Source organism: Pygocentrus nattereri, chromosome 19 (genome assembly GCF_015220715.1).
Source record: "Pygocentrus nattereri isolate fPygNat1 chromosome 19, fPygNat1.pri, whole genome shotgun sequence".
NCBI classification, from domain to species: Eukaryota; Metazoa; Chordata; class Actinopteri; order Characiformes; family Serrasalmidae; genus Pygocentrus; species Pygocentrus nattereri.
The window spans coordinates 23,436,770-23,464,153 of NC_051229.1; the positions used below are offsets into that span (position 1 = coordinate 23,436,770).

The window sequence follows — 27,384 nt, forward strand, 5'->3', positions numbered from 1 at the left end:
GGAGAGAGGATTATGGGAAGTGTAGTTGTAAAATGAACTCAAGTTCAAAACATAAAAGGACACATTTTGTCTCCTACCATTCCAATACTGGTACCATTACAACTTGGTGTCAAAGTATACTAAGCTGTAATGTGACATTAAGCACTTTTGATTGATATTTTTTGTGTTTTAAATCCAGTAATGCATCAATATGAGATCTGTAGGTTGAAGCCGATATATAATAATTTTCATATTGTCACTGTCAGGACAAAACCTTGTATGTTCATTTTTAGACATAATTTGAAATCACCAGCTGCCCTTTACGTTGTGTCAAAATTTCATGATGAATAAACATAAAAATGCTCCAGAATGTCTTGGAATAAATAAATTCTCCATTAACATACATTAAAAGTTAAGGTTGGTTTAGTAGTACTTAAAAAAGAGGAAAAGACTTCACTGGGAGTTGTAAAGATACAATGTAGCAAATTCTGTAGATAGTAAAATTCAGAATTTAAAAGAGTTCTAAGTACACCTAAATGCACCTTTAAACTTGAAAAAAAAAATCCAAATTTGAGCATAAAAATGGTTTGTTTCAAATAATTACACTAACTACTGTGATTGTGATGAATTATTTAAATGATTTCACAGCAAAAAAAATAAATAAATAAACATAAAATGAGTTTTGACGGTGCAATTTGCCATTATATAAAAATGTGTTGTTTTGGGTTTTTATGTGTTGTTTTGTTTTAACAATCCAGGCTTAGTTAGAACATGAGCTGTAGTGTAATTTTGTGAGGCCAGGTCTTCTGTATATGAGGAACTGGGCATGTGCGTATTGAGTGATTTGCTTTCCAATTAACCTTTCCACTATCTGAACAGTATCTGCCGGCTCCTTATTGAGGATTTTCTTTGGTGGCTAAAACAGTGGCTGGCATTTTCATTATCTTATCATGTTCAGTTTGTTAGAAACATTATTACATGTTCAACTGATATTTTTTTATTTATTTAGTAATATTCAAATTAATAAATATATTTTATTGCTGTCCATACTATGAGGAAAGTAAGTATTTTCTGAAAGCTTTTGAAATATGTCACTTTGCTTATAGAGGCTGTGCTTCATGTTTGTTCATGCTTGTGTTTGTGAGGATGAATCTTAATCCATCCTAAAGGTCATGTAAATGCAAATGAAATGATTAGCGTAATATATTCTCATGAGCTGTTGTAGAGGATACAAGTCCTGTGGGGTCAGCAGGAAATGAAAGTTAAGATACGTGTTAAAATAACTTTTAAAAAGTTTTTATTATTGAAGTGTACCACAGTTTGGGGATCTTTATGGTGGTAACTGCTGTTATTCTGTATGGAGTAAGTCACATTCCTGACAGCCCTTTTTTCTTTTATACGTTCTCTCTTTTTCTCTTTTACTCCCTTTTTCTTTTCCTTTTACTTTTTTCTTTCTTTTTCAGTTTTTCTCTTCCTTCTCTCTTCCCTCTCTTTGTCTTTCTTTCTTTCATTCCTCCATTTGTCCTTCTTTTTTTTCTTTCCCCTGCTTTTTTCTTTTTTTTCTTTCTTTCTTTTTTCCCTCCCTTTGTCTTTCTCTTTCTTTTTCTCCTCCCTTCCTTGGTCTTTCTTTCTTTGCCCTTCTTTTTTTCTTTCTTTGTTTTTTCACTGTTTCTCCCTTCCTCCCTTTCTTTCTTTCTTTCTTTCTTTCTTTCTTTCTTTCTTTCTTTCTTTTAAAATTCAGTCAGGCCTTAATTAAGAAGAAAGTGTGTATGTGTGATGTAAACCACGTTTTTCTTTCTTTCTCTCTCTCTCTCTGTCTCTCTCTTACTCACTCTTAATTTCTCTCTTCCCCTCTTTTAGGCATCTGGATAATCATCGTTTGTGGGATCCAAATGAATTTGCAGTGTCCTGCTTCAGGATCATAATGTACTCAATACAGGCAAGACAGCACAATCTCTTCCTTCCTCTTGCACTCCCTATCTCGCTCTGTTCTGCTCCACCCCCTCTTTTTCTTTGATTTTCTTGCCTGCTGATCCCAGGTGTTCAACAGCACCTATTAAAGATAAGAGACAATCGATTCACATCTACAAAAAGTGTTTAAAGAGGTTTGTTTGAATGTGTGTGGGCGACAGAAAGAGTGTGTGTGTGCTTATGTGCGTCTGTGTGCTTGTGTGTGTACGTCAGGCTGTGTGTGAGTGCAAGACATTTATGTTCCTATGTAAATGTCATTGTTAAGCGATAATTAAGAGAAACTATCCCCCTCACTTTTTAAAGTACTTCTACATTAACTACATTTAATTCAATTCAGTGTGTTTATTTGTATAGCGCTTTCTACAACAATGTTGTCACAAAGCAGCTTTACAGAAGTTTGAAAACATACAGTTATAACATATGCCCCAGTGAGCAAGCCAGAGGCGATGGTGGAAAGAAAAAACTCACCTCAGTCTGGGGGAAGAAACCTTGGGAGGAGCCAAGACTCACAAGGGGAGACCCATCCTCCTCTGGTCAAACAGTATTTACAATTTAATAAGCTAAATACCAAATAAAAGCTAAGAGGATCTCTGTTTGAACACTGGATGGTAAAGCTTTAGAAACTGCACTGGTAGAGTCCGTTTCTGACTGAGTCTTTATGAAAAGTGGGAATGAGCTGAAACAGTCCCACCCTATCTCAATGCTGGTACATCTGGATGGCACAGTGATGTAATTGAGGGTGTTTGGAGCTTGCGCAAATGAACAGGAGAGCAGGTTGGTGATGGTGAGGAGGAGGCCCTGATGGTCAGTCTTCAGCAGGATGGGAGGGCAGTCATTATCTTAGGAAGAGTAAAGAGACAAAATTAGTTCTACTCAGGAGTATGATTGTAATAAATATGAGTGTGGTTGATGACTCTGGCAGATCTGACTATAACAGCATAAACTAAAAGGAGAGAACCAAAAGATAACATAGATATGAGAGTACCCTGAGACACTGGGACCCCCCCCACTCCACCATCAACAATCCTCATGCCCATGAACCCCTGGATCTGCTGCCTTTATCTAAAGGGGAAGGCTAATTATCAAAAGCTAAACTAAGCAAATATGTTTTCAGTCTAGACTTAAAGGTTGAGACTGTGTCAGAGTCCCAAACATTAACTGGGAGATTATTCCACAATTTGGGGACTTTGTAAGAAAAAGCTCTTCCACCCATTGAAGTCTTCTGAATTTTAGGAACAAGTAGAAAACCAGCATTCTGGGATCTGAGTAAGCGAGGTGGTTCATAATAATCAGTAAGAGAATTTTATAGTCAATACAGAATTTGATAGGAAGCCAGTGTAATGCTGATAAAACTGAGCTGATGTGATCAAATTTCCTGGTTTTAGTGAGTACTCTAGCTGCAGCATTCTGAACTAATTGCAGTTTATTTAGGTTCCTATTGGAGCATCCTGACAACACTGCATTACAGTAGTCTAGCCTTGAAGTTATAAAGGCATGTACCAATTTTTCAGTGTCATGTAGGGATAATGCATTTCTTAACTTTGAAATGTTTCAGAGGAGAAGAAATGCTGTCCTTGTAATATTACCTATGTGTTGATTAAACGTTAGATCTGAATCAATCGTCACACCAAGATGAACTACTGAACCAGGCATTACAGAGAAGTCAGCAAGATTTAATATTAAATCTGAGCATTTATTCCGAGCAGCCTTTGGACCAAGAACTTCTGTTTTATCTGGGTTTAAAAGAAGGAAATTCTGCAGCATCCAGTTTCTTATGTTTTACACAATCTTCTATTTTATTTAATCTGGATTTATCATCTGGTTTGGCTGATATGTACAGCTGTGTATCATCAGCATAGCAGTGGAAACTAATTCCATGTCTATTTATAACTAAGCCTAATGGTAACATGTATAATGTGACTAACAGAGGACCTAAAACAGAACCTTGTGGAACGCCATATTTCACTTTTGTATAATTAGATGATACATTATTTAATTGTATGAGCTGAAACCGGTCAGTGAGGTAGGATGTGAACCAGGATAACACTATTCCTCTAATTCCAACCGTGTTTTGTAGTCTGTCTAAGAGAATAGAATGATCTATAGTGTCAAAAGCTGCACTTAGATCCAGTAGTACCAGCAGAGATACGTGGCCTTGATCAGAGGCAAGAAGAAGATCATTTGTTATCTTAACTAGAGCCGTCTCTGTGCTATGGTGGGGCCTAAAGCCAGATTGGAATTTTTCATATATGTTGTTCTTATGTAGATAGGAACAGAATTGCTGGGCTACAGCTTTTTCTAAAAAATAAATGATATGTTGGAAATAGGTTTGTAGCTTGACAATTCACTGGGGTCAAGATTTAATGTAAAGTACAATTCGTCTGTTGATGATGTTCTACTGAAAATACAAAACATTTTAAATAAGATTTTATTCCCAGTGACTTTGCATAATTTTTTGTTGTTCTATTCACTATGAAATGTTCACATAATGTACAGTAGCAATGAGAAGTTTAGTCACCCTTACTCATCGAAGGGTTTTCATTACTTTTACTATTTTGCATGTTTTAGAATAATAGTGAACACATCACACTATGAAGTAACACACATGGAGTTATGCAGTGACAAAGTGTTAAATCAAATTATCTTCAATTTTATATTTATAAATAAGACCCCTTTGCTTACATTCAGGTTTCCACAGACTTTTGACTCTTCAACCCATCCACAGCTCCACCCTGAGACCTAGATACTGCCATGCTGTTGCTATGCTCTGGACACCTTCAAATCAACAAATAAATCCACAAGCAACAAACTGTCAAAAGAAATGGTGTACAGCTTTATATCGTCTTGGAACAAGAAGTAACAAAGACATCCCAGACCAAGAGAGATACAGTCGCAGTGGAGATGGCGCATGCAGCCACTGTTGCTCTCACTGGATTTCAGTGATGAAATTTAGCTACTGCTTTTGCCTTATTTTCATGGTCACCCTGCATTCACATGTTTTCATGTTCAGGTTCGAGTTAAGTTATTGAAAGTAATAAATAAAATTGTGCATAAAACTTTGAACACCTCTGGTCAAATTACATTTGATTCTCGGTAAAATAAAAGTTAATAAAATAAGTTATCACATCCTCTACATTGAACAGACCTAAAGATGGTTTATTGCTGCCATTTCCATGAATAATTTGCATGTTTAACATATTGGAAAAAAATAAAACATAAAAAACAAAATATAAAATGTGCTATAACTTTTGCTAGTTATATCACCATGTGATCCAGCCAAAAGAACATCATCATCTGCAAATAGCAGAGACGCCACCCTCTGGCCTCCACACATAATGCCCTCCTGACCCTGGCTACGCCTTGACACTCTGTCCATGAATATCACGAGTAGGAGTGGAGACAGGGCACAACCCTGGCGGAGTCCAATGCCAACACTGAAAGAGTCTGACTTAATACCGAGTATACAAACACAGACCTCCCAAAAGATATCTTTGTGAACATGGTCATAAGCCTTCTCCAAATCCACAAAACACATGTAGACTGGGTTGGCAAATTCCCATGCCCCCTCAACAATTCGTGAGAGGGTGAAAAGCTGGTCCATTGTTCCACGGCAGGGACGGAATCCACATTTTTCCTCCTCAATCTGAGGTTCAACTATTGGTCGTCTACTTTCCAGCACCTATAAAGTCTACTTTCCAGCACCTTGTCATAGACTTTCCCAGGGAGGCTGAGCAGTGTGATACCCTGATCGTTGGTCCCCTTTTTTTCTTTTTTTTTAAATGGGGACCACCACCCCTGTCTGCCAGTCCTAGGGTACCGTTCCCAAAGTCTATGCAATATTGCAGAGGCATCTTAGCCCGCAACAGCCCCACAATATCTAGAGCCTTAAGCATCTCTGGATGAATCTCATCCACCCCCTGTGCCTTGCCACTGAGGAGCTTGCAACTACCTCAGTGACCAGGGAAGTGGAGTTTGACACGCCAGAAGCCTCTGGTGCTGACTCCTGTGAGGGAGGCATGTCTCCCTGATTAAGAAATTCCTCAAAGTGCTCCTTCCACTGACTGACAATATCCTCATTTGAAGTCACAGTTTCTCCACCCTTGCCGAATACAGCTTTAGCGCAGCCACCCCGACTGCTTCTGAGTCACCTGACAGTTGTCCTGAACCTCCTTGAGGCTGACCGAAAGTCTTTTTCCATGGCTTCACCAAACTCCTCCCATGCCCTGGATTTTGCTTCTGCCACAGTTGCAGCTGCCACCTTTTTTGCCTGTTGATACCTATCTGCTGAGTTGGGAGTCCTTCGGGCCATCCAGTCCCTAAAGGCCTCTTTCTTCAGCTTGACGGCCTCCCTCACCACCGGTGTCCACCAGGGGGTTCTTGGGTCACTGCCTGGACAGGCACCTACAAGCTTTTGGCCACAGCTACGCTTGCCAGCTTCCACAATGGAGGTTTTAAACAGGGTCCATTCAGACTCCATGTCCTCTACCTCCCCCGGGACATGAGAAAAGCTATCCTGGAGGCGGGAATTGAAATCATTCCAAACAGGGGCCTCAGACGGTCTTTCCGGGTATAGATTGGGCAGGCCGTTCTTCCCAGTCACGCCGCTCCAAGTCTCCCAGTCATTGCCAACGTGAGCATTGAAGTCTCCCAGTAAGACTATGGAGCCTGTAGACAGGACCCTTTCCAGAACCCCGCCCACATGCTCCAAGAAGGCAGAATACTCTGACCTGTTGTTTGGTGCGTAAGCACAGACAACAGTGAGAGTTTTCCTCTCTGTGATTTTAATTCGCATTGAGGTGATCCTCTCGTCCACCAGGACAAAATCCAACTGCACGGCTGCCAGCCGGGGACTCATGAGTATCCATACACCTGCCTTGCGCCTCTCACCCTGTGTGAGATGCCCCTCAACCCCTGAGTAGGAGAGGGACCAACCCCTATCCAGGAGTTTCGTTCCCGAGCTGACACTGTGGGTGGAGGTGAGCCCAACTATATCTAGTTGGTACCTCTCAACCTCCTACACAAGCTCCAACAACCCAACCCCCCCCACCCCCCAACCCCCCCAAGGGAGATTACATTATGCGTACCAAGACCCAGTTTTTGCTGCAGGGGCCTAGGCCACCAAGGGCCTCCCCTCAATCTCCCACTGCCTATAAAGCAGTGTAATTTTGTTTTTGTTTGTTTTTTAATAAATTACCTTCAGCAAATGAACTGTAATTGCATTAATTATGTAGATATGTGTTCTTTGTAGATGATTTACTTAGACAATCAACAAAACCAAGGGTGCCCAAACAAACATGCATAGCCATTCCTGCATCCATACCAAAATACACTACCTTCTAAATTGGTCAGATTGGTGCAAATAAATTAATGTGGTTTATTACAGTAAACTACACTAATGCTATTAAATGCAATTCATTATTTTAATTATTTGACAGCAAAAAATAAAAATACCTACATAAAATGAAATTAGGAGGTTTTGACATGGCAGGTATGTGTAACACATGGAACATGTATGTTTCCACTTCATGGTACTGTATTTAAAAAAAAAAAAAAGCTGTGTGTTTGTGTTTCAGGCCCAGCACTCACATCATGTAATCCAGCAGGTGCTCAATCACCTGGACACACATAGTAAGAACACTCCTCGTGTGCGGGCAGGTATCGTTCAGGTTTTGCTGGAGACGGTGGCCATAGCAGCCAAGGGCTCCATTGGTAAGATATGTGTGTGCGTGTGTGTGTGTGTGTTTGTGTGTGTGTGTGTGTTAAGACAAGACAGCTGCTTTGAAGTGTTGATCCTAATTTTTTGATTGAAAAATCATGGCACGCTTTGTTGTTTGTAGGTGATTTTCTTGTCATCTTGCCATTGTTCTGTCATCCTCTTTTTCCTGCTGCCTTAACTCATCATAAATCTTACAGCTTACAAGACACAAATAACTGAAATCTGTTTGCACTCTGTTTCTGCATGTTATTCTGTTTGTTTTCTCCTAACATATCTGTTTCTCTCTTTTCTCTTTTTCTTTTTTCTGTATTTCTTTTCTCTCTGCTTATCTTTTTTCCATTCTTTCTTTTCCCTTCCTTTTGTCTTTTCACTGTTTTTTCTTTCTCTTTCTTTCATTTTCTTTTATAAATGTATGTGTGTGTATGCATTCATATGTGTGTGTATCCATATATAAATATCTTTATATATTTTTCTCTTTCTTTCTCTGTCTCATTTCTCTTTCACTTACTCTTTCATGCTTGTTTTCTTCTCTTTTCTTTTTCCACTTCTCTTTCATGCATTTGTTTATTCTTTCTGTCTTTCTCTTTCTTTTCTCTTTCTTTCTCACTTGTGTCTCTTTTTCCCTTTCTTGCATTCTTTCTCAACCTGTCCCTCTTTCTTTCACTCTTTCTTTCTTTTTTTCCTTCTTTCTTCACCTTTATCTCTCAGGCCTAACAGCTCCTAAAAGTCAAAGTGCTTGCACATTTGTTAATCCACCCTGCACTCCACCCAATCTCTGGTTGGGTAGGTTGCACAGCAGAACCTTTCAAACCTTCAGCCTGTTTCTCTGAGCTTGCTGTTCTGAATTGCTCTTTTTGGGATGTAAAGGGTGTTTTCTGTAGGAGGATAAGCTGGCTGCTTATCAACTAATGATCAGCATTGATTTGCTATTTGATTAGTTAAAGGTTCTGCACAACAGCCTTTTTTTTTTTTTCCCCAAAATTCCCAGTCCATCATCGTTTGAGCCCCGGTTACACAGATAATTGCATCAGTGTTTGGAAATGTTGAATTGTTTTGTTTGGTGTAGTGCAGAGCTAATTATCAAGATCAAAGGCCTTTATTGAAATGAAATGAAGGGTGACTATAGGGAATACAATGAGAGCTTTCTGTCTGAAGGCCATTATTTCTCAGCTTTGAAGAGGAAAATTGAACAACTCATGACCCCATTGTATTTGTGTGTAACCCAATAGGGAGCCGGTGATTTGTTATTGAATTTCCTGTCTCAGAGGTTAGAAATAATGTTCTTTTATTCACCAATAAAATGTTTCCAAGGCCGGGGAGGAGAGCCAGTGTCTCATCTATATTAATGCTGACACAATTTCACCTCTTTAGATAAATTGAGGAATTTTGCAAAAGAAAAAAATTTATATATATATATATATATATATATATATATATATATATATATATATATATATATATAAAACTTATATATATATATATAAAACTTATATATATATAGACAACTTATATATATATATATATATATATATATATATATATATATGTGTGTGTGTGTGTGTGTGTGTGTGTGTATATGTATATATATATATATATATATATATATATATATATATGTGTGTGTGTGTCTGTGTATGTGTATATATATATATATATATATATATATATATATGCACTCACCAGCCACTTTATTAGCCACACCTTGCTAGTAAAAGGTTGGACCCCCTTTTGCCTTCAGAACTGCCTTAATTCTTTGTGGCAGACTTTCAACAAGGTGTTGGAAACATTCCTCAGATATTTTGATTGGTTATTTGAGTTGCTGTTGCCTTTCTATCATCTCGAACCAGTCTGCCCATTCTCCTCTGACCTCTCACATCAACAAGGCATTTTCGTCCACACAACTGCCGCTCACTGGATATTTTCTCTTTTTCGGACCATTCTCTGTAAACCCTAGAGATGGTTGTGTGTGAAAATCCCAGTAGATAAGCAGTTTCTGAAATACTCAGACCAGCCCGTCTGGCACCAACAACCATGCCACGTTCAAAGTCACTCAAATCACCTTTCTTCCCCATTCTGATGCTCGGTCTGCACTTCAGCAAGTTGTCTTGACCACTTCTACATGCCTAAATGCATTGAGTTGCAGCCATGTGATTGGCTGATTAACTATTTGTGTTAACAAGCAACTGAACCTAATAAAGTGGCTGGTGAGTGTATATATATTTATATATGTGTGTGTTTGTGTATATAGAGAGAACCCTAATTTCCAGTTGTTGGAGCCATCTGGCATAATATTGACACTGAATGACATTGATGCTGTAGTGGACTGGAGGTGGACTGGAGGTCAAAAATGGCCATGTAGGACATTTGCTTTTGGCTGAAGGCGTTGATGGTTTGCTCTGTTGTTGCCAGTTGTCTCCCCCTAGTTGTACTGTATAGTAACTACACTTAAGTTTAGTGGGATGGCTGCTTTCCTTTAGGTTAGGTTATTATGGGATAGTGATGATTGTGGGAGTTTTTTGTTGCTAAAGAAATTATCTGCAGAATTGTAATTGCATTTACTTTGATCCATTTACATGTGGCATATGTGAACAATATGAAAGTGTGTTACCATGAGTTTTTCTAGAACATAATATTTGGCACCTCGATCGTGTGAAAGTAGATGATTTGATAGTTAGAGAACAGTTAGCAATAGTAACAGTCTTGTGCATCTAGTCTAGTCTACCAAAGCCTTGCCTTTAGTATCATCTGGTGATGTTTCATCACTGTCATATCAAAATCTTGTAAGTCCATTCTTTTATTTATTTTTTTTACTTTTTAACCTTTTGTAAAATGACAAGTGCATTTTAGTACTAAGAGAAACTAACATTCACAACAAGCAACTAACCAAACTCCCCTCAGCTGCCTTGCACATGATGTTTGCATGTGCATCTAAACTAACTAAAGGAGCTACTTCTGAAATTAGATATATGCTAACTTACATTCAGAAGGAAATCACAAGAATAAAGAAAAAAAAAAATTTAAGTTTGATATTAATACCAAGAAAAAAGTTTTCAAAAAACAATTAAGAAAATGGGACTCTTAACAGCAAAAGACCTAGCAGACCATCAAAACAGTCACCATTAGCTTTTGTCTTTGGGAGAGAGGAGAAAATCAAGCTCCACTTTTGCTTCAGATAAAATCCACAGGTGTTTCTGTCCATCCTTCCACTGTAAGAAGACAACTCAATGTCATATGCCTGCAAGAATGTGTAGCTGTCAAGAAGCTGTTACTGAGAATAGAAAATGGACAAAAAAGAAGAAAATTTGGAATTTGGAGGTGTGAAATTTCTTTAAAAGGAATTCTTCCAAAAAAGAATGGAAGCTGCAATAAAGGCAAGCGGTGTATACACTAAATACTGTAAAGTGTGATATTATATTTAGTTCTTGAAGCTTCTGTGAAATTGTCTTTTAAATATATCATTTTGGAACATCACTATTAGCACATTCATCATGAAATATTCACATTATGTAAATGACAGCTGCCCCATTTAAATTATGTAAAAAGATGACTAAAATTAGAAAAAAAATTACATTTGGCACAGTACTGTACATTAAAGTTAGTAACATTTTTCCAGCTCCCTAATAGTTACCATTCTGGAGTTACAAGGTTTTGTTATGATGGTGGCAGTGATTAATATGCTCATACTAATATGTTTGTGCATGTGTGTGTATGTGTGTTCCTCAAGGCCCCACTGTGTTGGAGGTTTTCAACACTTTGTTGAAGCACCTGCGGATGAGTGTAGATTTTGAGCTGGGTGAGGGCTCCCGGAGGAATTCTGGTACGAGTCTTTCATCCGGCCGTGGAAAAGAGAACGAGGAGCGCATTGTCCAAAACGCCATCATCCAGACCATCGGTCAGTGAACCTCTCAGCTTTCAACTCTGATCCCTAATGTTACCAACACTGGGTCAAACAACTTAAGCCTCTCTTGCACAATGAGGCAACAAACCCATTTTCCTTACTTTACACTGACATTATACATATTTAACGACAATGACAGGGTTAATAATAAAGGGAAGAGTTTGAGTAAGTCAATAAAAAGATGTATTTGGTCATATTATCTCTCAATGGACACTTTTAAACCTCTCTTTTTGGTTGTTGGTTTGTGTAGTGTAGTGGGTTGGTGTTAGTGTATTAGGTAACACCTCTGCCTTCTACACTGTAGACTAGGTTCACCCCCCCGCCTGGGTAAACACCCTACACTATACAAATGAGTCCTTGGACAAGACTCCTAACACTACCCTCACCTAACTGTGTAAAATGATCAAATTGTAACTCTGCATAAGAGTGTCAGCCAAATGCCATAAATGTAAATGTAAATTTTTTAACTTTCAGTATCTTTTTTCTCGAAAATATGCCAAAAGTATGTTGCCTAGAAGTAACATTGTAGGGCAGTCGAATGGATTCAGCCAGTCACTTCAGGGAGGACAGTTTTATATAATTTCTTCTCATTATCACACAATGTTGCCACAGGGCAACATACCCCGAAAATACCCCAGCACACATTATTGTTTAAAAATATTTTTAAATTTAATAATTAGTTTGATTTCATACAAGAAAAGTGAATAAAAAGTTTTTTTCTTTCAATTCTCATGCGTGCAGTAGAGGGTTAAGCATCAAAGCACTAACACTTTCTCTTTAGACACTACATAATGTTTTATATATATATATATATATATATATATATATATATATATATATATATATATATATATATATTATTATTACATTTAGAAGTTTTTACATATGGTATGCCTGTGTGCTTCTGTGTATGTGTCTTCAGGGTTTTTTGGAGGTAATCTACCAGATTATCAGCGAGCTGAGGTGATGATGTTCATCATGGGGAAGGTTCCGGTATATGGAACACCCTGCCACACTCTGGACACTGTCAAAATTGGGTAAGAGACTGTATGTAGCTTGTGTGCAAGAAATGGAGACTCCAGAGTGGGGATTTCTGAAAACACTGTTTTCAGCGTTGGCTTATGGATGGGCAGTAAGATATGCTGACATCATGCTGTTAATTTACACATGGTTGTTGCTGTTCTTTGAAAATTTGGGGGTTGTTAACTAAATTTAGCTTTACGTTTTCATTACACATAGTACATAGAGGTCAAAATCTACTGTACTCAATTGTTTAAAAGGGTGTCTCAACTTAATGCTAAAGATGTCTATCTTAATGATCATTATCCAGAGTGAAATTTGAAAGAAAACTCTTTTAACTCTATAGAGTGAAAAGCTAGAAAAACTTCTTTTAAACTACATTACTCTCTTTCTCTCTCTCTCTCTCTCTCTCTCTCTCTCTCGCGTGCTCTCGCTCCCGCTCCCAGGCACCAGGGTACCAAGAGGATTCAGACGATGCTCCTCAGTTCTCTCATTATGGTACATTTCCTCTCACTTGAACTCTCAAATTGTTTGTCGGGCTTATTAACATGGACATAAGCACTGGCATGTATGCGTCACATCTGTCAGTGAATATTAGTCATGCTGCTCTTTGCTAGGTGTGGTGCATTAGCTCTGTAACTTGCTTGTACTGTCTGGTTCTTCCTATATGTGTGTCTCGGCTTGGGGACGCAGGCAAGAGAGACAAGTGACGCAGGTGTGGACTGTTGGCGCTGCCTCTCTGACATTACAGCCACCCACTGTGTGTGTGTGTGTGTGTGTGTGTGTGTGTGTGTGTGTGTGTGTGTGTGTGTGTGTGTGTGTGTGTGTGTGTGTGAGCAAGTGAGCGAGCGAGCAAGTATACAGCTGCAGCTGGGACTGAAGAGCAAAAACCTGTCTGTCAAAACTCACCAGTTTTTGTTTGTGTATATTTGTATAACAACAACTCATATTTTCTTGCCTGTAATTGTTTTTTAGTTCTGCTTTCTTGCTTGTCACCTTAAACAGCCGCGAATGAACCACTGGTTAAAGAACTCGGGGAACGATAATTACCTCGATTAGGTTCCCTGACTTAGTCATCAGTTGCTATGGAGACGAAACATGTTAATTGTTCTCTGCCAGAAGAGCCTCATTTGCATGTTCTGTCATGGCATTTAGTTAGGGAATGATGTGGCTTTTTTCCCACCTCTATTGATATATCATTGTCTAGGTTTATTCTGTAGGGTGTACAGATTCATACAAGACAAAAAGGGCATAATAAAGGGTTAAAATCAGCCTCTACAGTAGAAAGACACAGTGGGTAACTAACTATGGCACTAATAAGCGTACCACTGATAAATATCAAAACTACATTTTTGTAAGGCTGCAAGTACCAAATGTTTTCATTTTCAGATTTTCAAGTGAATAATGTCTGAATTATTCAAGCATTCATTAAGGATAAGAAAAGTCAAGACATGTTCTACTGCAATAACTGCATTTTATAAAGCCTTCTTTTTTATTATTGTGATTTATTTATTAATACTTTGCACTATTGCATACATATTTATTTCATTTGCATATTTAATAAAACTTAACAACAGAGTGATGGAGGAAAAAAGAGGAAACAGTCTTTTTAAGCATTATCATAAAAAATAAACTTTCTGATTAATTCTTGTAAGGAACTGGTGAGTGGTTTTGAACCCTCCTTAAAAATCTTTGTACAGGTGCACATACTAAACTAAGGTCAGCTTTAACGGCAAGTGCAGTCTAAATAATTCCTGTGGGTAGCTAGTTAGCCAGCACACTGTCTTGTATTCTCTGTAATAAATGCAACTGAGACAATGCTAGCTAGTAATACAGAACATTAGGAAACTTATTTGCTTATCTACATCCAGAGTTAAACCAGTACTGTGGCCACAAGTCTTGACAGTTATGCCAAATCACAACATCCAGTGAGTCCAGTCTGCAGACCTGGAAGTGGATGGGTTTCCCCCCAACCTAGGTTTAAACTTTTGGTCACCCAAGTGATGTCTTGGCCTTAGGCAGGCAAGGATGTAAAGAAGGCAAGCATGAAATAAACCACATGCTACTGGTGGCAGGCTACTTTTTTGGGGTAAAGTGGCTACGTTTTATTTTCTTTATTCAGAATGGGTTTTAGATAGCAACTACTTCTTCATGTTTGCTTATGCAACTTCCTCACTTTATGCTGCCAATAGTATAGAGCGGTTCTAACCGTGTCCTCACAGTGAGCATCCAAATGTATTGTTTTGCAAAACCCTCAGGATGTCTACACTGGAAATACCAAATGCGTGCTTCACGTCAAATCAAACAAATCACAGACTTATGAGAAAATAGCTGTCTTAGCCAGAGCTGTCATTATGTAGTTTGAGGCAAACTTGGAATAGCTCTGTACCACCTTAGTGTTGGGCAAGATCAGTATTGGCTAACCTGCATTTGCTAAGTCTCCTTTATCTAACTAACCTTCCAGCACTTTAGCAATTTCCCTCCAAGTTGTTTACTGGAATGGCCGTTGAGATCTGTCCTTTTTTCCACTTCATGGATTAGTTTCGCAGCTGGTTTAGAGAGCTAGATTCTGAGCATTTTGGTTGTGTCATTACCACTCACTCATGTCGCATGCTCTTAGAACACAGACCTTTATAGGCAGAAAAGGAAATTACATAAAATGTTTATGTACGTTACCCCGTTACATCCATATGTTACAACAGTGTGGCTTCGTAGTAAAAGAGTGCAGGTACTAGACTGGCCTGCCTGCCAGACCTGTGTCCCATTGAAAACATGTGGCGCATTATGAAGCGCAAAATACGACAATGGAAGCCCCAGGAATGGGAAAGAATTCCACCTACAAAGCTCCGACAATTAGTGTCCTCTGTTCCCAAATGCTTATTAAGTGTTGTTAAAAGGAAGGGTGATGTAACACAGTGGTAAACATGCCCCTGTCTCAACTTCTTTGGAACATGTTGCAGGTATCAAATTCAAAATGAGTGAATATTTGCAAAGAACAGTAAAGTTTATCCATTTGAACATTGAATATCTTGTCTTTGTAGTGTATTCAGTTAAATATAGGTTGAAAAGGATTTGCAATTCATTGTCTTTTGTTTTTATTTATGTTTTACACAATGTCCCAACTTTATTGGAATTGGGGTTGTACAAACAACACGACATGAATTGAACTCTATTTTAATACACAAAGTTATTAAAAATAATTATGATGGCCATTGTGTTGCTTGACAGCCATATCCTACTGTTAATGAACTACTTGATTGAATAGTTATTCATTGCAATTCATAATTAAATTATTTATCAGACTGTAAGGGTGTGTCATATTTTATGTTGGTGTAATATGTTATCTGAATAATGATCACATGCTCCTGTTTGTGTAGGTGACGTCTGGTTTTAAATGCAAGACGATGAGTGCAGGTTTGCCAGCAGCGTTTCTGGAGCCCCTCTGCTCCATCTCTCTGATGGAGGACAGTGAGCTACGGCAGCTTGTTCTTGAGATCCTTCACAACATCATTGATCGCCATGACAACCGAGCCAAACTCCGTGGCATCCGGTACATTTCCAGTCTTTTTGTTTGTGTTTGAAAGTGTATGTGCATGAATTTGAGCTTATCTGATTGAGTGTACATCTGCTTGTGTGCTTGTTTTTATTATATATGTATTATAGAAGTGCTCAGTTTAAAAAACAGCTGCACATCACTGTGTGCAATACCAAGTGTCAGCTTTAGTGGTCTATAGCACACCACTGCTGGATTCTGGTGTAAAATGTGTTCTCTGGAGTAATGAATCATACTTAACAATCTGGCACTCTTATGGACAATTCTGGGTTTGGTAGATGCCAGGACCTACCGCAATGCATAGTGTCAACAGTAAAGTTTGGTAGAGTAGGGATAATGGTCTCAGGCTGTTTTTCAGGTTTTGGGCTCAGTAATGTTTATGCTTTATTATACAGAAACATTTTTTCTGTCCATAAAGACATGGTTTGCCTGGCTTGGTGTGGAGAAACTCCAGTGACCTACACAAAGCGTGACCTCAATCTCACTAAACACCTTTGGGATGAATTCAAACACTGAATTTGAGTCAGGCCTTCTCATCCAACATTCGTGTCTGACCTCACAAATGCTGTTTTGCCTTTATGGGTATACTCCAAAGCCTTGTGGAAAGCCTTCTCAAAAGAGTGGAAGGTCATATAGCCACAAATGGGGTGTCAACTTCTTATTAATGCCCATGGTTTTGGAATGAGACAAGCTTGTGTAGCATCTGGTCAGGAGTCCACATACTTTTGGCCACATAGTGTACTTTTGGAGGGGGGGTGCTGAATTGCAGCCTGTGTATGGGACACCCTGCTGTAGCACAGCTGAAATAGTGTAGTATAAGTGAAAGTAAGCATTCACAAGAGATAAAACAAACCATTTTGCTCATATTCTCCAAGAGAAAGTGGGATGGGAGACATGAGGAAATCACACATGGCTGTGATTATAGATTCTATGATTATAGAGAGGTATGTGGGGGGTGGCAAGAACTCCTGAGTTACACTGAGCTACAGCTAGCACTGGTCATGGCATTTATGTTTGTTTAATACATCTTTGATACTTAGAATTTAGACTTTCAGTAGTCTATCATTATATATTTGAGTCTTTGTTAACTTATAAGTTTTTGTTATTTATTCATAACCATTTAAACAAAACTTGGAATTTAATAAGGTTTCAGGCTGCTTTCATATACATGCATAAGCCTGGCCTTGGTACTATGTTCTTCTGTGCATTAATATAGAGTTCAACAGATGTATTTTAAACATTGCTCAGTCAATAGAATTGGAGCTTTATTTTTTAACTGATATTTTGCTCTCTTGCATCACAACTAATGGTAGTCTGTTGTCGGTCAACAGAATTAAAATTTGCATCCCTATTTTGTATATTTCTTTATACAACAGTAAGTTTCGGTCATGCAAGCTGATTGCTTGAGAAGTGTTCTAAGCAGAGTGTTACAGTATTTGTGAAAAACCTGTGATGTTATGGGGAAATAATAGCACAGGTTTTTCACAAACACTGTATCACTCTGCTGATACACCGTTGCCAAGCAGCGACTTTGATAGGAGATGCTCAGGCTATTTGAATATGTTTACTTCTTACTTTGTGCACAAATGGATATTTTAAAGATTACATTTGACCCACAGTCAATTTGGTCAGACCCTGAAGATGAGACTACACTAAAGTCCCAAACTGTCCCTTGGTCAGTTTTGGAATTTTGTGTAAGGAACTGGAGAACGAACTGCCAGCTGTGCAGCGAGTGAGTGGAGCTCGTTACTCTGATGTAGCAACAAGCTACTTGTATAATGTGGTGGAAGGAATCACTAACATTAAAACATATATTAAATGCCACATTCACGGCCCAGTGTATTAATTACTTACTTTATTTATTTAACTGTTGTATAAAAGCAATAGAACACTCAAGGTCCTGTGTTATCGCTTTATGTGATGTTATAGCAATAACACAGGACCTTTAGTGTTCTATTGCTTAAGTATTACATATTACATATCGACAGTTGCATTGGCTTCCTATTAGTTCTAGGATTAAGTACAAAATCCTTCTTCTTACCTTCAAGGCTTTACATGGTCTGGCTCCGTCATACCTTTCTGATCTCATTTCTTTATATTGTCCCTCACGTGCTCTCCGATAATCTAATACTGGATTCCTCATAGTTCCCTCACTTAGACTTTCTACTATGGGTGGCAGATCTTTCAGTGCTGCTGCCCCCAAACTCTGGAATTCTCTACCTTTCACTCTTCGTAATTGCTCTTCTCTGTCTTCCTTCAAATCCCTACTAAAAACCTTCCTTTTTTCCTCTTTGCAGTGTGAATTTTATTTTATTTTTCCCCTCTATGATGATGATGTAAAGCGTCCTTGGGTTTGTGAAAGGCGCTATATAAATTGAACTTATAATGATAATAATAATAATAATAATAATAATATCTGTGTGTAGAATTTCTATCTGTGTGTGTTATAGCAAGGTCTCTATTCTATCCTCTAGAATTATTCCTAATGTGGCTGCTCTGAAGATAAAGAGAGAGAAGATCTCCAAACAAGACGTCGTTTTCATGAAAAAGGTACACACACACACACACACACACACACACACACACACATTTGCCTGCTTCTTCTCAAGTACTGCTGCTATGGAAACCAATGAAGTTCTCAGGAATAGTTCCAGAACCTTGCAGCTAGAGAAATAGCTCTGAAATTATGTATGATTCTTTAATGAAAACTCTGATAACTGTTTAATTAAAACACAAATGATTAAAAACAGTTCATTAGGTTTTGAAAGCACAGATCATTCATGCTTTTGCATCGTAACGTGAGGAGCAGTTTGTTTAATTTCAAGTTGGTTTCATTCCACAGAGAAACTACTTTTGATTTTATTACTTTTGTATACTGTTCTTATACTGTTTAGATCTCTCTCTCTCTCTCTCTCTCTCTCTCTCTCTCTCACTCTCTCTCTCCCCCTCCCTCCCTCTCTCTCCCTCTCTCACTCTCTCTCCTCTTTTAAGATTTACAACTATATATAGTCAGGAGACAGAGTTGCAGTGACATAGTCTTTATTATAGAGCATGCCGTCCATCAGTCTGCACATAACTGATCTCTGAAGTGAACAATTGTATCGTTACATTATACATGAATATATATACGAAATATATACGAATATATACGAAAACTGACCATTTGACTGGTGTTCTGTTCTGGACCTTATGGTCTTTCATAAACGTATTATAAAATATAAAAACAAACTTATTATAACAAATTATACAGATGCTTTAGCATTAGTACTGTAGCTTGAAAATAAATAAATAAAAAAAAGAATAAAACAACACTGCAAGTTAAAAAAAAGTAAAAACAAAAATCTCAAAACAAATTTCACAGTAAATATATTTTTTTCTGTCTCTCTATAGCATGGGCAACAGTTGTACAGGCATATTTATCTGGGCTCTAAAGAGGAGGATAACGTGCAGAAGAACTTTGAGCTTCTCTTCACTGCTCTGGCTCTACTTACTATAGAGCTGGCCAACGAGGAGGTCGTCATAGACCTCATACGCCTCTCCCTCGCACTGCAGGTACACACACAGTCACAGAGACACATACACAAACTGGCGTTATTATTATTTTATAATTATAAATATTATTATATCTATATACATCTTCAGATTTGGGCCACTGCCATTCACATGTATATTAGAGGCAGTGTTTCTCTAACGGGTCTTCAGGAACCTCCAAGCAATCCAGATTATTTGTTCCAACTTAACTCACTATGCTTGGTGATAGAGCAAAAATCTGAACCCTGAAGACTGTACTGTAGTACCCTGTCAAACCTGTGTTTTGTGATTAGTAGGGATGCACACATTTAACATCTTTTTTATTGTCTTTATTTTTTTATTTTTTTTAATCTGTGCTGTGATTGGCTGTAGGATATGGCTCTAGCCAATGAGGAGAACATGCCGATGTTTATTTGTTGTGGCATCATGGCACTAGTAGCGGCCTACCTCAACTTTCTCAGCCAAATGATCGCCAACCCCGCCTTTTGCCAGCACGTGAGCAAGGTGCATGTGCGCGCACACACACACACACACACACACACACAGAGGTTTACTTTTCATTCATTACTATACCCGTGAAGTCTTACACTGACTGTACCCAGGAAGTTTGCGCATCATGTTGTTATTGCCAGAAGCCCAAATAAGGAACTTTGGGTCTGTTATTTTTGTCTATAGGGGAAAAAATTAATCCCAGTTTTGAAAATCATCATTATGCAAACCACCCAGGAACTTGCAATGTTGCATTTGTGAGAATTCAAGCAAATTCAACTAATCTTCATAGTATTTACCATAGGTCATAATTTTGACCAATCTCCACATTTTGTCTGCATTAAGATATAAATCTTTGAAGTGCTTTAGAAATGAAGCATGGAGGTTATACTACATACCTTCACATCTGTCTGGATTTTGTCAGTTCCTTTCCGATTGCATATCTGTGCATCTGTGTTGTAAGATGCAAGCAGTCTACGTTCTGTGACTAAGCCTTTTGTGTTGCTGTGATGACTGATGCAAAAGTACATTAGCTACTGGGTTCATATGAGTTCAAAGTCAAATTTGAATACAGTTCCTCGTATTTCCTGAATATTCACATGTTCTGAAAAAGTTTATTTAGGGATCAAGTTCAGTTGGCACATGTGGATAATCTGTCAGAACTTTGTTGTTACAAAATGATTTAGTGCATTGAGCTTAACAACTATTTAAGTGTATGTCATTTCCAAAAGTGAAAACGTTTTCTAGATATTTTGAATTATTTGTTAAAAATCTGTCAGCTACCATACCAAAAGATTGTGTTCAAAATTTGGCAGACATCTTCTTTTGATGCCCCACATATATTACAAATAGAGGCCACGCTGCTGTGAACCATGGAGGACAAAGGGGCAGTTTTCAAAAACATCGTCTATTTTCCCCGTAGACAAAAACAGCTTAGACCGAGATCTCGTCCAGACGCTGGTGACAAACTACAGACTGACAGCAAGTGCTCAGTGGCCTGTTAGTATCCATTCGTGATGACCAAAAGCACACATATAAATACAGCACCTGACTTCCCTTCTCCTCTTCGTAGGTCATTGAGTTGAGGAATATGGACGCTCCCTACTTGCTGCCTGAACACGTGTTCAGAGAGAAGTGTGTGTAAGTATTCAGAGAGACAGGTGTGTACGCATGTGCATATCAGACTATGTGTTCGTAAGTTGATATGTATGCATAATTTCTAGACGTGGAAACAAATAAGAAATTCTGATGAATTGCAATTCTCTTTTGAAATATTATCAGACTCACATCTGAATAGATTCACAAAATGTCTTCAGAATCAGATTTTTATAACACTATATAGTACAATACTTAAGCACAGCTGGGCTTGGAGGAGGAAAGAAATCTCATTGATGCATGCAGGCACTAATGGGTCACAAATATTATGTATACTAAATAAAAGGCAAGAAACAATAGTAAACATACCCTATGTGAGAATGTGGCTTTGTTTTAACAATCAGCTTTGGACATTGCTAACCAAGTAACAAACAAGGTATTCCGGTACTATTCTGGGTTAGGCTTGAAGTTTACATTTTTAATGTGTGATTAACTGTAAAACTGCAGTATACAAAAGTACAATAACTATGCTGGAGGGTTCCTAGAGTGCAGCACAATGTTGAAGTGTATCCATCATTCATATGAGTTGTATAGTTATGAAAAAATAATATTTAATAGTTTCCTACAGGCATCTGTAGCTGAATTGTAGAGCTCATGTTGTAGCCTAAAGTTTAATTGAAAGAGTAAGAAGTGAAAGATTTTTTTTTATTATTTATTTTTTTTACTTAATGTAATAGTATTTCATGTGAATTTTATCTGATTAAAATTAAATCAGGTAATATTAAAAATATAATGCATAAAGTAGATCTAAGCTGCAGCAAATGTTGTTAGCAAAAAATACAGGAAAAAAATTATATTTTGTAGAAATCAAAAATAGAAATGCATAAAGAATTGTTTTAGTTGCATCTTGGCATCAGGAGTACTAAATGATTCGGTGGGCGTTCTTAGAGATTCACAGCCTTAATAATTTCAGAAATCTACAGTTTAGTTGATCATGTTTTAAGATAAACTCTGTTAAGGTGTAGTCTTTAAGTATTTTTGTGCATATGGTTGTATGTATTTGTGTGTATTACAGGCTGCCTGAATCTCTGGACCGTGAGGATAGTGGCATGTATTTTCAGACAACAGACATTGCCGATGCTCTCTCTGGACCTGGATACAACGCAGAGAGACTTGGCGTAGCATATGTTCCACAAGTTACAGGTACACATGCACACGTATAGCCTGTATTCTCTATAACACCAACTTCTACCATGTCTAAATGAAGCTGTATTTACAAACACCTCAACCAAACAGTGCACCAAGGAATCAGTATTTTAACCCTAGAAAGACCCAAGTATAAAATAATTCTAATATGTTAGTCAGAACTTCAGCTGTGTAAGTATATATGAAAGATGTGTGGATTGCACCAGAATGCATTTTGTTCTTGCGTGAAGCTGTGACATTTTTTCCCCCCAATTGTCCTTGCAGCAAGGATTTTACTTGAGAGTGTCCAACATATATTTGGAAGCTCATTCCCACCACATAGAGGAGAAAAATCACCTGTGGTTTGTTTCTCTTAAAATGCTGACTTAGTTTCTAGAAATAATTACTTAATTTCACAAAATATTGACTTAGTATCCCAAAATATGCTATAATTACTTACTTGAATTACTTACAATAATTACAAATTTTCTCATAATAATGAGTTACTTTCATGAAATATTGACATAGAATCATCAAAAATTTACTTTGCATCTTGAAATATAACATTGATTTTGAGATTCTGTGTCAGAACAATGAATTATTACATTTCAAGGATGTAATTCATTATTTTGAGATAATAGAACATTATTACAAGATATGAGTCATTGTTTTGAAATAGTGTGGGTATTTTCAGGAAATAAGTGAATATATTGACATAGTAAGTAAATATTTTGAGGAAATAGGTCATTCTGAGGAAGTAAAAAAAATTGGGTCAAGATTCTATTAAACTAAATCATGATTTTAAATATACTGCATCAATATTTTGTGTATTTAAATCATCACTTTGATATACAAAGTCACAATTTTGACATATTGCTGCCAGAAACAGATAAAGGAAAAAAAAATAAGTTTTGTTCCCCCTCTCCATCGAATAGGTCTGAGCACAGTGATATTGTTAGGGCTGCAAGTCACAACTGCTTTCATAATTAGTTAGTCCAATATTACTTTGATTAATCATTGTATTGGGAAACAAAAACTTGCAGATATTAGTCTCATAATGATGTTTCATTGTGGCAAATACAATACAAGATTTATCCTTCTTCTATAAAATACATAAAACATGAAATTCTAAATTATATTATCTAAGGGGTTTTCTCAGTGTCAGAGCAGCAGATTTTCTGCCTTGCTATTGAAAACTCTTTTTGAATGGAATGAAAATAATAAAAGAAACAAAACAAGCCATTTTTACATGGCAGTCCAAGGCTGCTCTTCTGTATTTATGCTCTAATGATAAAGCACAAATGATTGAAATATTTTCTGTGTGGTTGATGCCAGCATGTAATGAAATCTGATATTGCAGATCACACTAACAGTCCAATCATCAGCCACCTTCAGCTTAAGACCTAAAACAGTTCAGCTCACATAGAATGGCAAAAATCATGCATGAAGCTTCTGGGTTTTTAAATATCAAAATCATCAGTCCGCATTCAAACACTGAAAGCAGCGTTTTAAAAAATGATAAAAAACATCCAAACTATTCTGTATGCATTAGCGTACAAGCAGCTCTCCTAATTGCAGTTTAGCCATGCAGTTTCACTACAGCTTATCCCTTCAGCCAGTGCGTCTTATTCTCTCTGCTAATCTACAGAGAATAAGCTGAAAAGCAGAAAGTCTTGCGCTGTTATTTACATTACATTATTTCATCATTTTTATTTTTTGCTTTAGGTGTGACACTGCGCTTCAGTTTACGCTGTCTGCATCATACTGTTTCAATCATGTGATGTAAATGAGATTGGATTTGTTGCCAGCTATTTTTAATTATTGTCAATAATGATAATGTAGATTACTTCTTATGGCCCTATATATCTGTTTATCCATTTATATAATCTAAATAAAAATAACTGGTTAGAAAAGCTGTAGTTGTTAGCTACAAAATCAGATACACATTTGTTTTTTGGTCAGTGTTCTGTTTTGTGGTGTCTCAAGCTATCCCAAACATGTTCTCTCTCTTTTGTGTGTGTGTGTGTGTGTGTGTGTGTGTGTGTGTGTTTGTATGTGTGTGCCTGCACACTCACCGTAGTGCTTTATACAGTAGGAAAGATTCTGCACAGATGCAAACAGACGTCCAGAGGTACACATAGTGTAGTAGCGAGGAGAAGTGTCTGTGTACGTGTGAGTGTACATGTGTGTTTATAGTTTGGATATTCCTGTAGTATTTGCACAGTACTTGATACAAGTAGGCCTCAGCTACCTGAATCCTGTGTTACTTAGCAACCATAGTCTCAGATATAAGTAACCATAGTCTCAGTCTTGTATCTGGCAACCACAGTAGGTGTGCTGTAGCTATATCTGCTGAAGTTCCCTTTATTGATGGTCAGGCCTGTCTAATCCTGGAGGGCTACAACCATGCAGAGAATAGGCATATTGATATAGCATATTTTGAATTCAGTCTGGTAGACACCTCATTTAAAATACTGTGTCAGAGACCACCTTTTATTATTTAATTTCCAGCCAAAATAGCCATTAAGTACAGGAATTCACATAATGATTAAAAGTTAGCTGGTAGACCACCAAAGATGTCACCATCAAAAAAACAGAACCTAAAGCTTTCATCTTTGGAGAGAGGAGGAAATCAAGCTTCACTCTTGCTTCAGGTTAGGAAAAATTCACGGGTTTTTCTGTCCATGCTTCCACTGTGAGAAGACAACTCAACATTATTAGTCTGAACGGATGTGTAGCTGTTACTGAGAAATGGAAAAAGACAGCAAAGAACATCATCTGCAAATCAAACAGAAGCTGCTTGTATTTGCCATACAGTGAACCTCAGCTTCACTGAAAATGTTTGATTAATTTGAATCATGAGACACAGGAAATAAATTTCTAAGACAGAATATTGGAGGTGAGACAACATATCCTTGCAGATTTCTTTGAAAAGCTGAAAGTATTTGGGAATGAACCGGAGATTTAAACAGGCAATGAGCAGCACACTAAACACTGAAAAACAGCAGTTTTGGCTGGAAATAAGTAAATGGGGGGGTGGTATCTGAGTTTTGCACAGTACTGTACATGTTTACAGTATTTTTATGCATTCTGTAGAGAAAAATATTTAACAGTGTTTTTTTCGAGTCAGGTGTTTTGAAATCTTTTAAATTGAATGCATCATTTGCTATTGTTCAGTCTATTTTATTGTTTGCCCTTGTTAACTATAGGTAGTTAATATTTATTAAGATGAATCTATTAATAATGCATTATGTATCAATAATGTATTTATAATAATAATAATATTTTTTGTGCTAATAATAGTAATAATTATTAGTTTAATAATATTTCCTCCTACTAAAGCTGCAGTTACACTGAATGCAAGTAATATCTACCTGATGGACAATTGACGTGAAGGCGAAAGCATGTAGAAATGCAAAACAGACAACAGGCTTTGCTGTTTTCACAATAGAAAGAAACTAAGTGCTCATCCATTAACATCATATAATTTGTGGCTCAACAGTTTAAAAAAAAGAAAAGAAGTTAACTAACTAATCTCAGCTGCTTAACGGTAATATTAACATGCCTAGTTGAACTAATGGACTTCAGGCATGAGCTGTTGCGAGTCAGGGGTGTTTAAAGAAGTAGAATGCTGAACTCTGCAGTGCCGTGGCCACCAGAGCTGGAGTCTGACACCCCTAGAGCCTAGTATGAAAATGTTTAGTGATGAAGCAGTGCGTGTTATGTAATAAATCTGCTGTAATTTTGTGCTCCCTCGGACTGATGACCTGGTGAGTCTAGTAGTAGTGATTAGTGATTTTTGGTTTGAGTTCCTACTTTATGTTTTCTTCTTAAATTGACTAGAAATGTAGTGATTACTCAATTAAACTTGTTTTAAATAATCTTTGATCACAATGTACTTTCAAAATGAATCTACAGTAAATAGTTGGACATCTGAGTGATGATAATGCATATTGCAAATTTACCTACTACTCACATTGATCACACCCATTTATTTGCATTTTTCACATGTAATGTTTTTGTATTGTTTATATTGGTTTAATTTTATGTTCATATAACTATAATTGATCATTTTTAGTTTTTTTTTGGTTCTTGAGTAATATAAATCTAATATGATCAATATTGGCCCCTCCCATCGACCCACCACCGATGGGAGGGGCAGTAGTAGGGGTGCGGTGCATTGTGGATCGGGCAGTGTCCGAAGGCGTGGGCCTTGGCGTTCTGATCCTCGGTTGCTGAAACTGGCTTTTGGAACTTGGAACGTTACCTCACTGGCGGGGAAGGAGCCTGAGTTGGTGCGCGAGGTCGAGAGATACCGGCTAGATATAGTCGGGCTCACCTCAACACACAGCTTGGGCTCTGGGTCCAATCTCCTTGAGAGGGGCTGGACTTTTTTCTTTTCTGGAGTTGCCCATGGTGAGAGGCGGCGGGCAGGTGTGGGCTTTCTCATAGCCCCTCGACTCGGCGCCTGTATGTTGGGGTTTTCCCCGGTGGACGAGAGGGTAGCTTCCCTACGCCTTCGGGTTGGGGAACGGGTCCTGACTGTTGTCTGTGCTTATGCACCGAACAGCAGTTCAGAATACCCAGCCTTCATAGAGTCCTTGGAAGGGGTGCTTGAAAGTGCTCCTCCTGGAGACTCGATTGTCCTACTGGGGGACTTCAACGCTCACGTGGGCAACGACAGTAAGACCTGGAGGGGTGTGATTGGGAGGAATGGCCTCTCTGATCTGAACCCGAGTGGTGTTCAGTTTTTGGACTTCTGTGCAAACCACAGTTTGTCCATAACGAACACCATGTTTGAACACAAGGATGTCCATAAGTGCACATGGCACCAGGACACCCTAGGCCGCAGTTCAATGATTGACTTTGTAGTCGTGTCAGCGGACTTGCGGCCATGTGTACTGGACACTCGGGTAAAGAGAGGAGCTGAGCTGTCAACTGATCACC

General features: G+C 37.9%; 1 protein-coding gene across 2 annotated transcripts in view; it reads left to right on the forward strand.

The window, feature by feature from the left end:
- Nucleotides 1-27,384, forward strand: part of efr3a (EFR3 homolog A (S. cerevisiae)) — a 100,769-nt gene that overhangs the window by 61,159 nt on the left and 12,226 nt on the right. For both annotated transcript variants that reach the window (XM_017699223.2, XM_017699222.2), the window contains 11 exons: nt 1,840-1,918; nt 7,524-7,659; nt 11,391-11,558; nt 12,487-12,601; nt 13,031-13,082; nt 15,962-16,134; nt 18,612-18,687; nt 19,528-19,689; nt 20,041-20,172; nt 21,230-21,297; nt 22,328-22,455. In XM_017699223.2, coding sequence (XP_017554712.1) covers nt 1,840-1,918; nt 7,524-7,659; nt 11,391-11,558; nt 12,487-12,601; nt 13,031-13,082; nt 15,962-16,134; nt 18,612-18,687; nt 19,528-19,689; nt 20,041-20,172; nt 21,230-21,297; nt 22,328-22,455 — 1,289 coding nt within the window. The remainder of the gene's footprint in view (nt 1-1,839; nt 1,919-7,523; nt 7,660-11,390; nt 11,559-12,486; nt 12,602-13,030; nt 13,083-15,961; nt 16,135-18,611; nt 18,688-19,527; nt 19,690-20,040; nt 20,173-21,229; nt 21,298-22,327; nt 22,456-27,384) is intronic.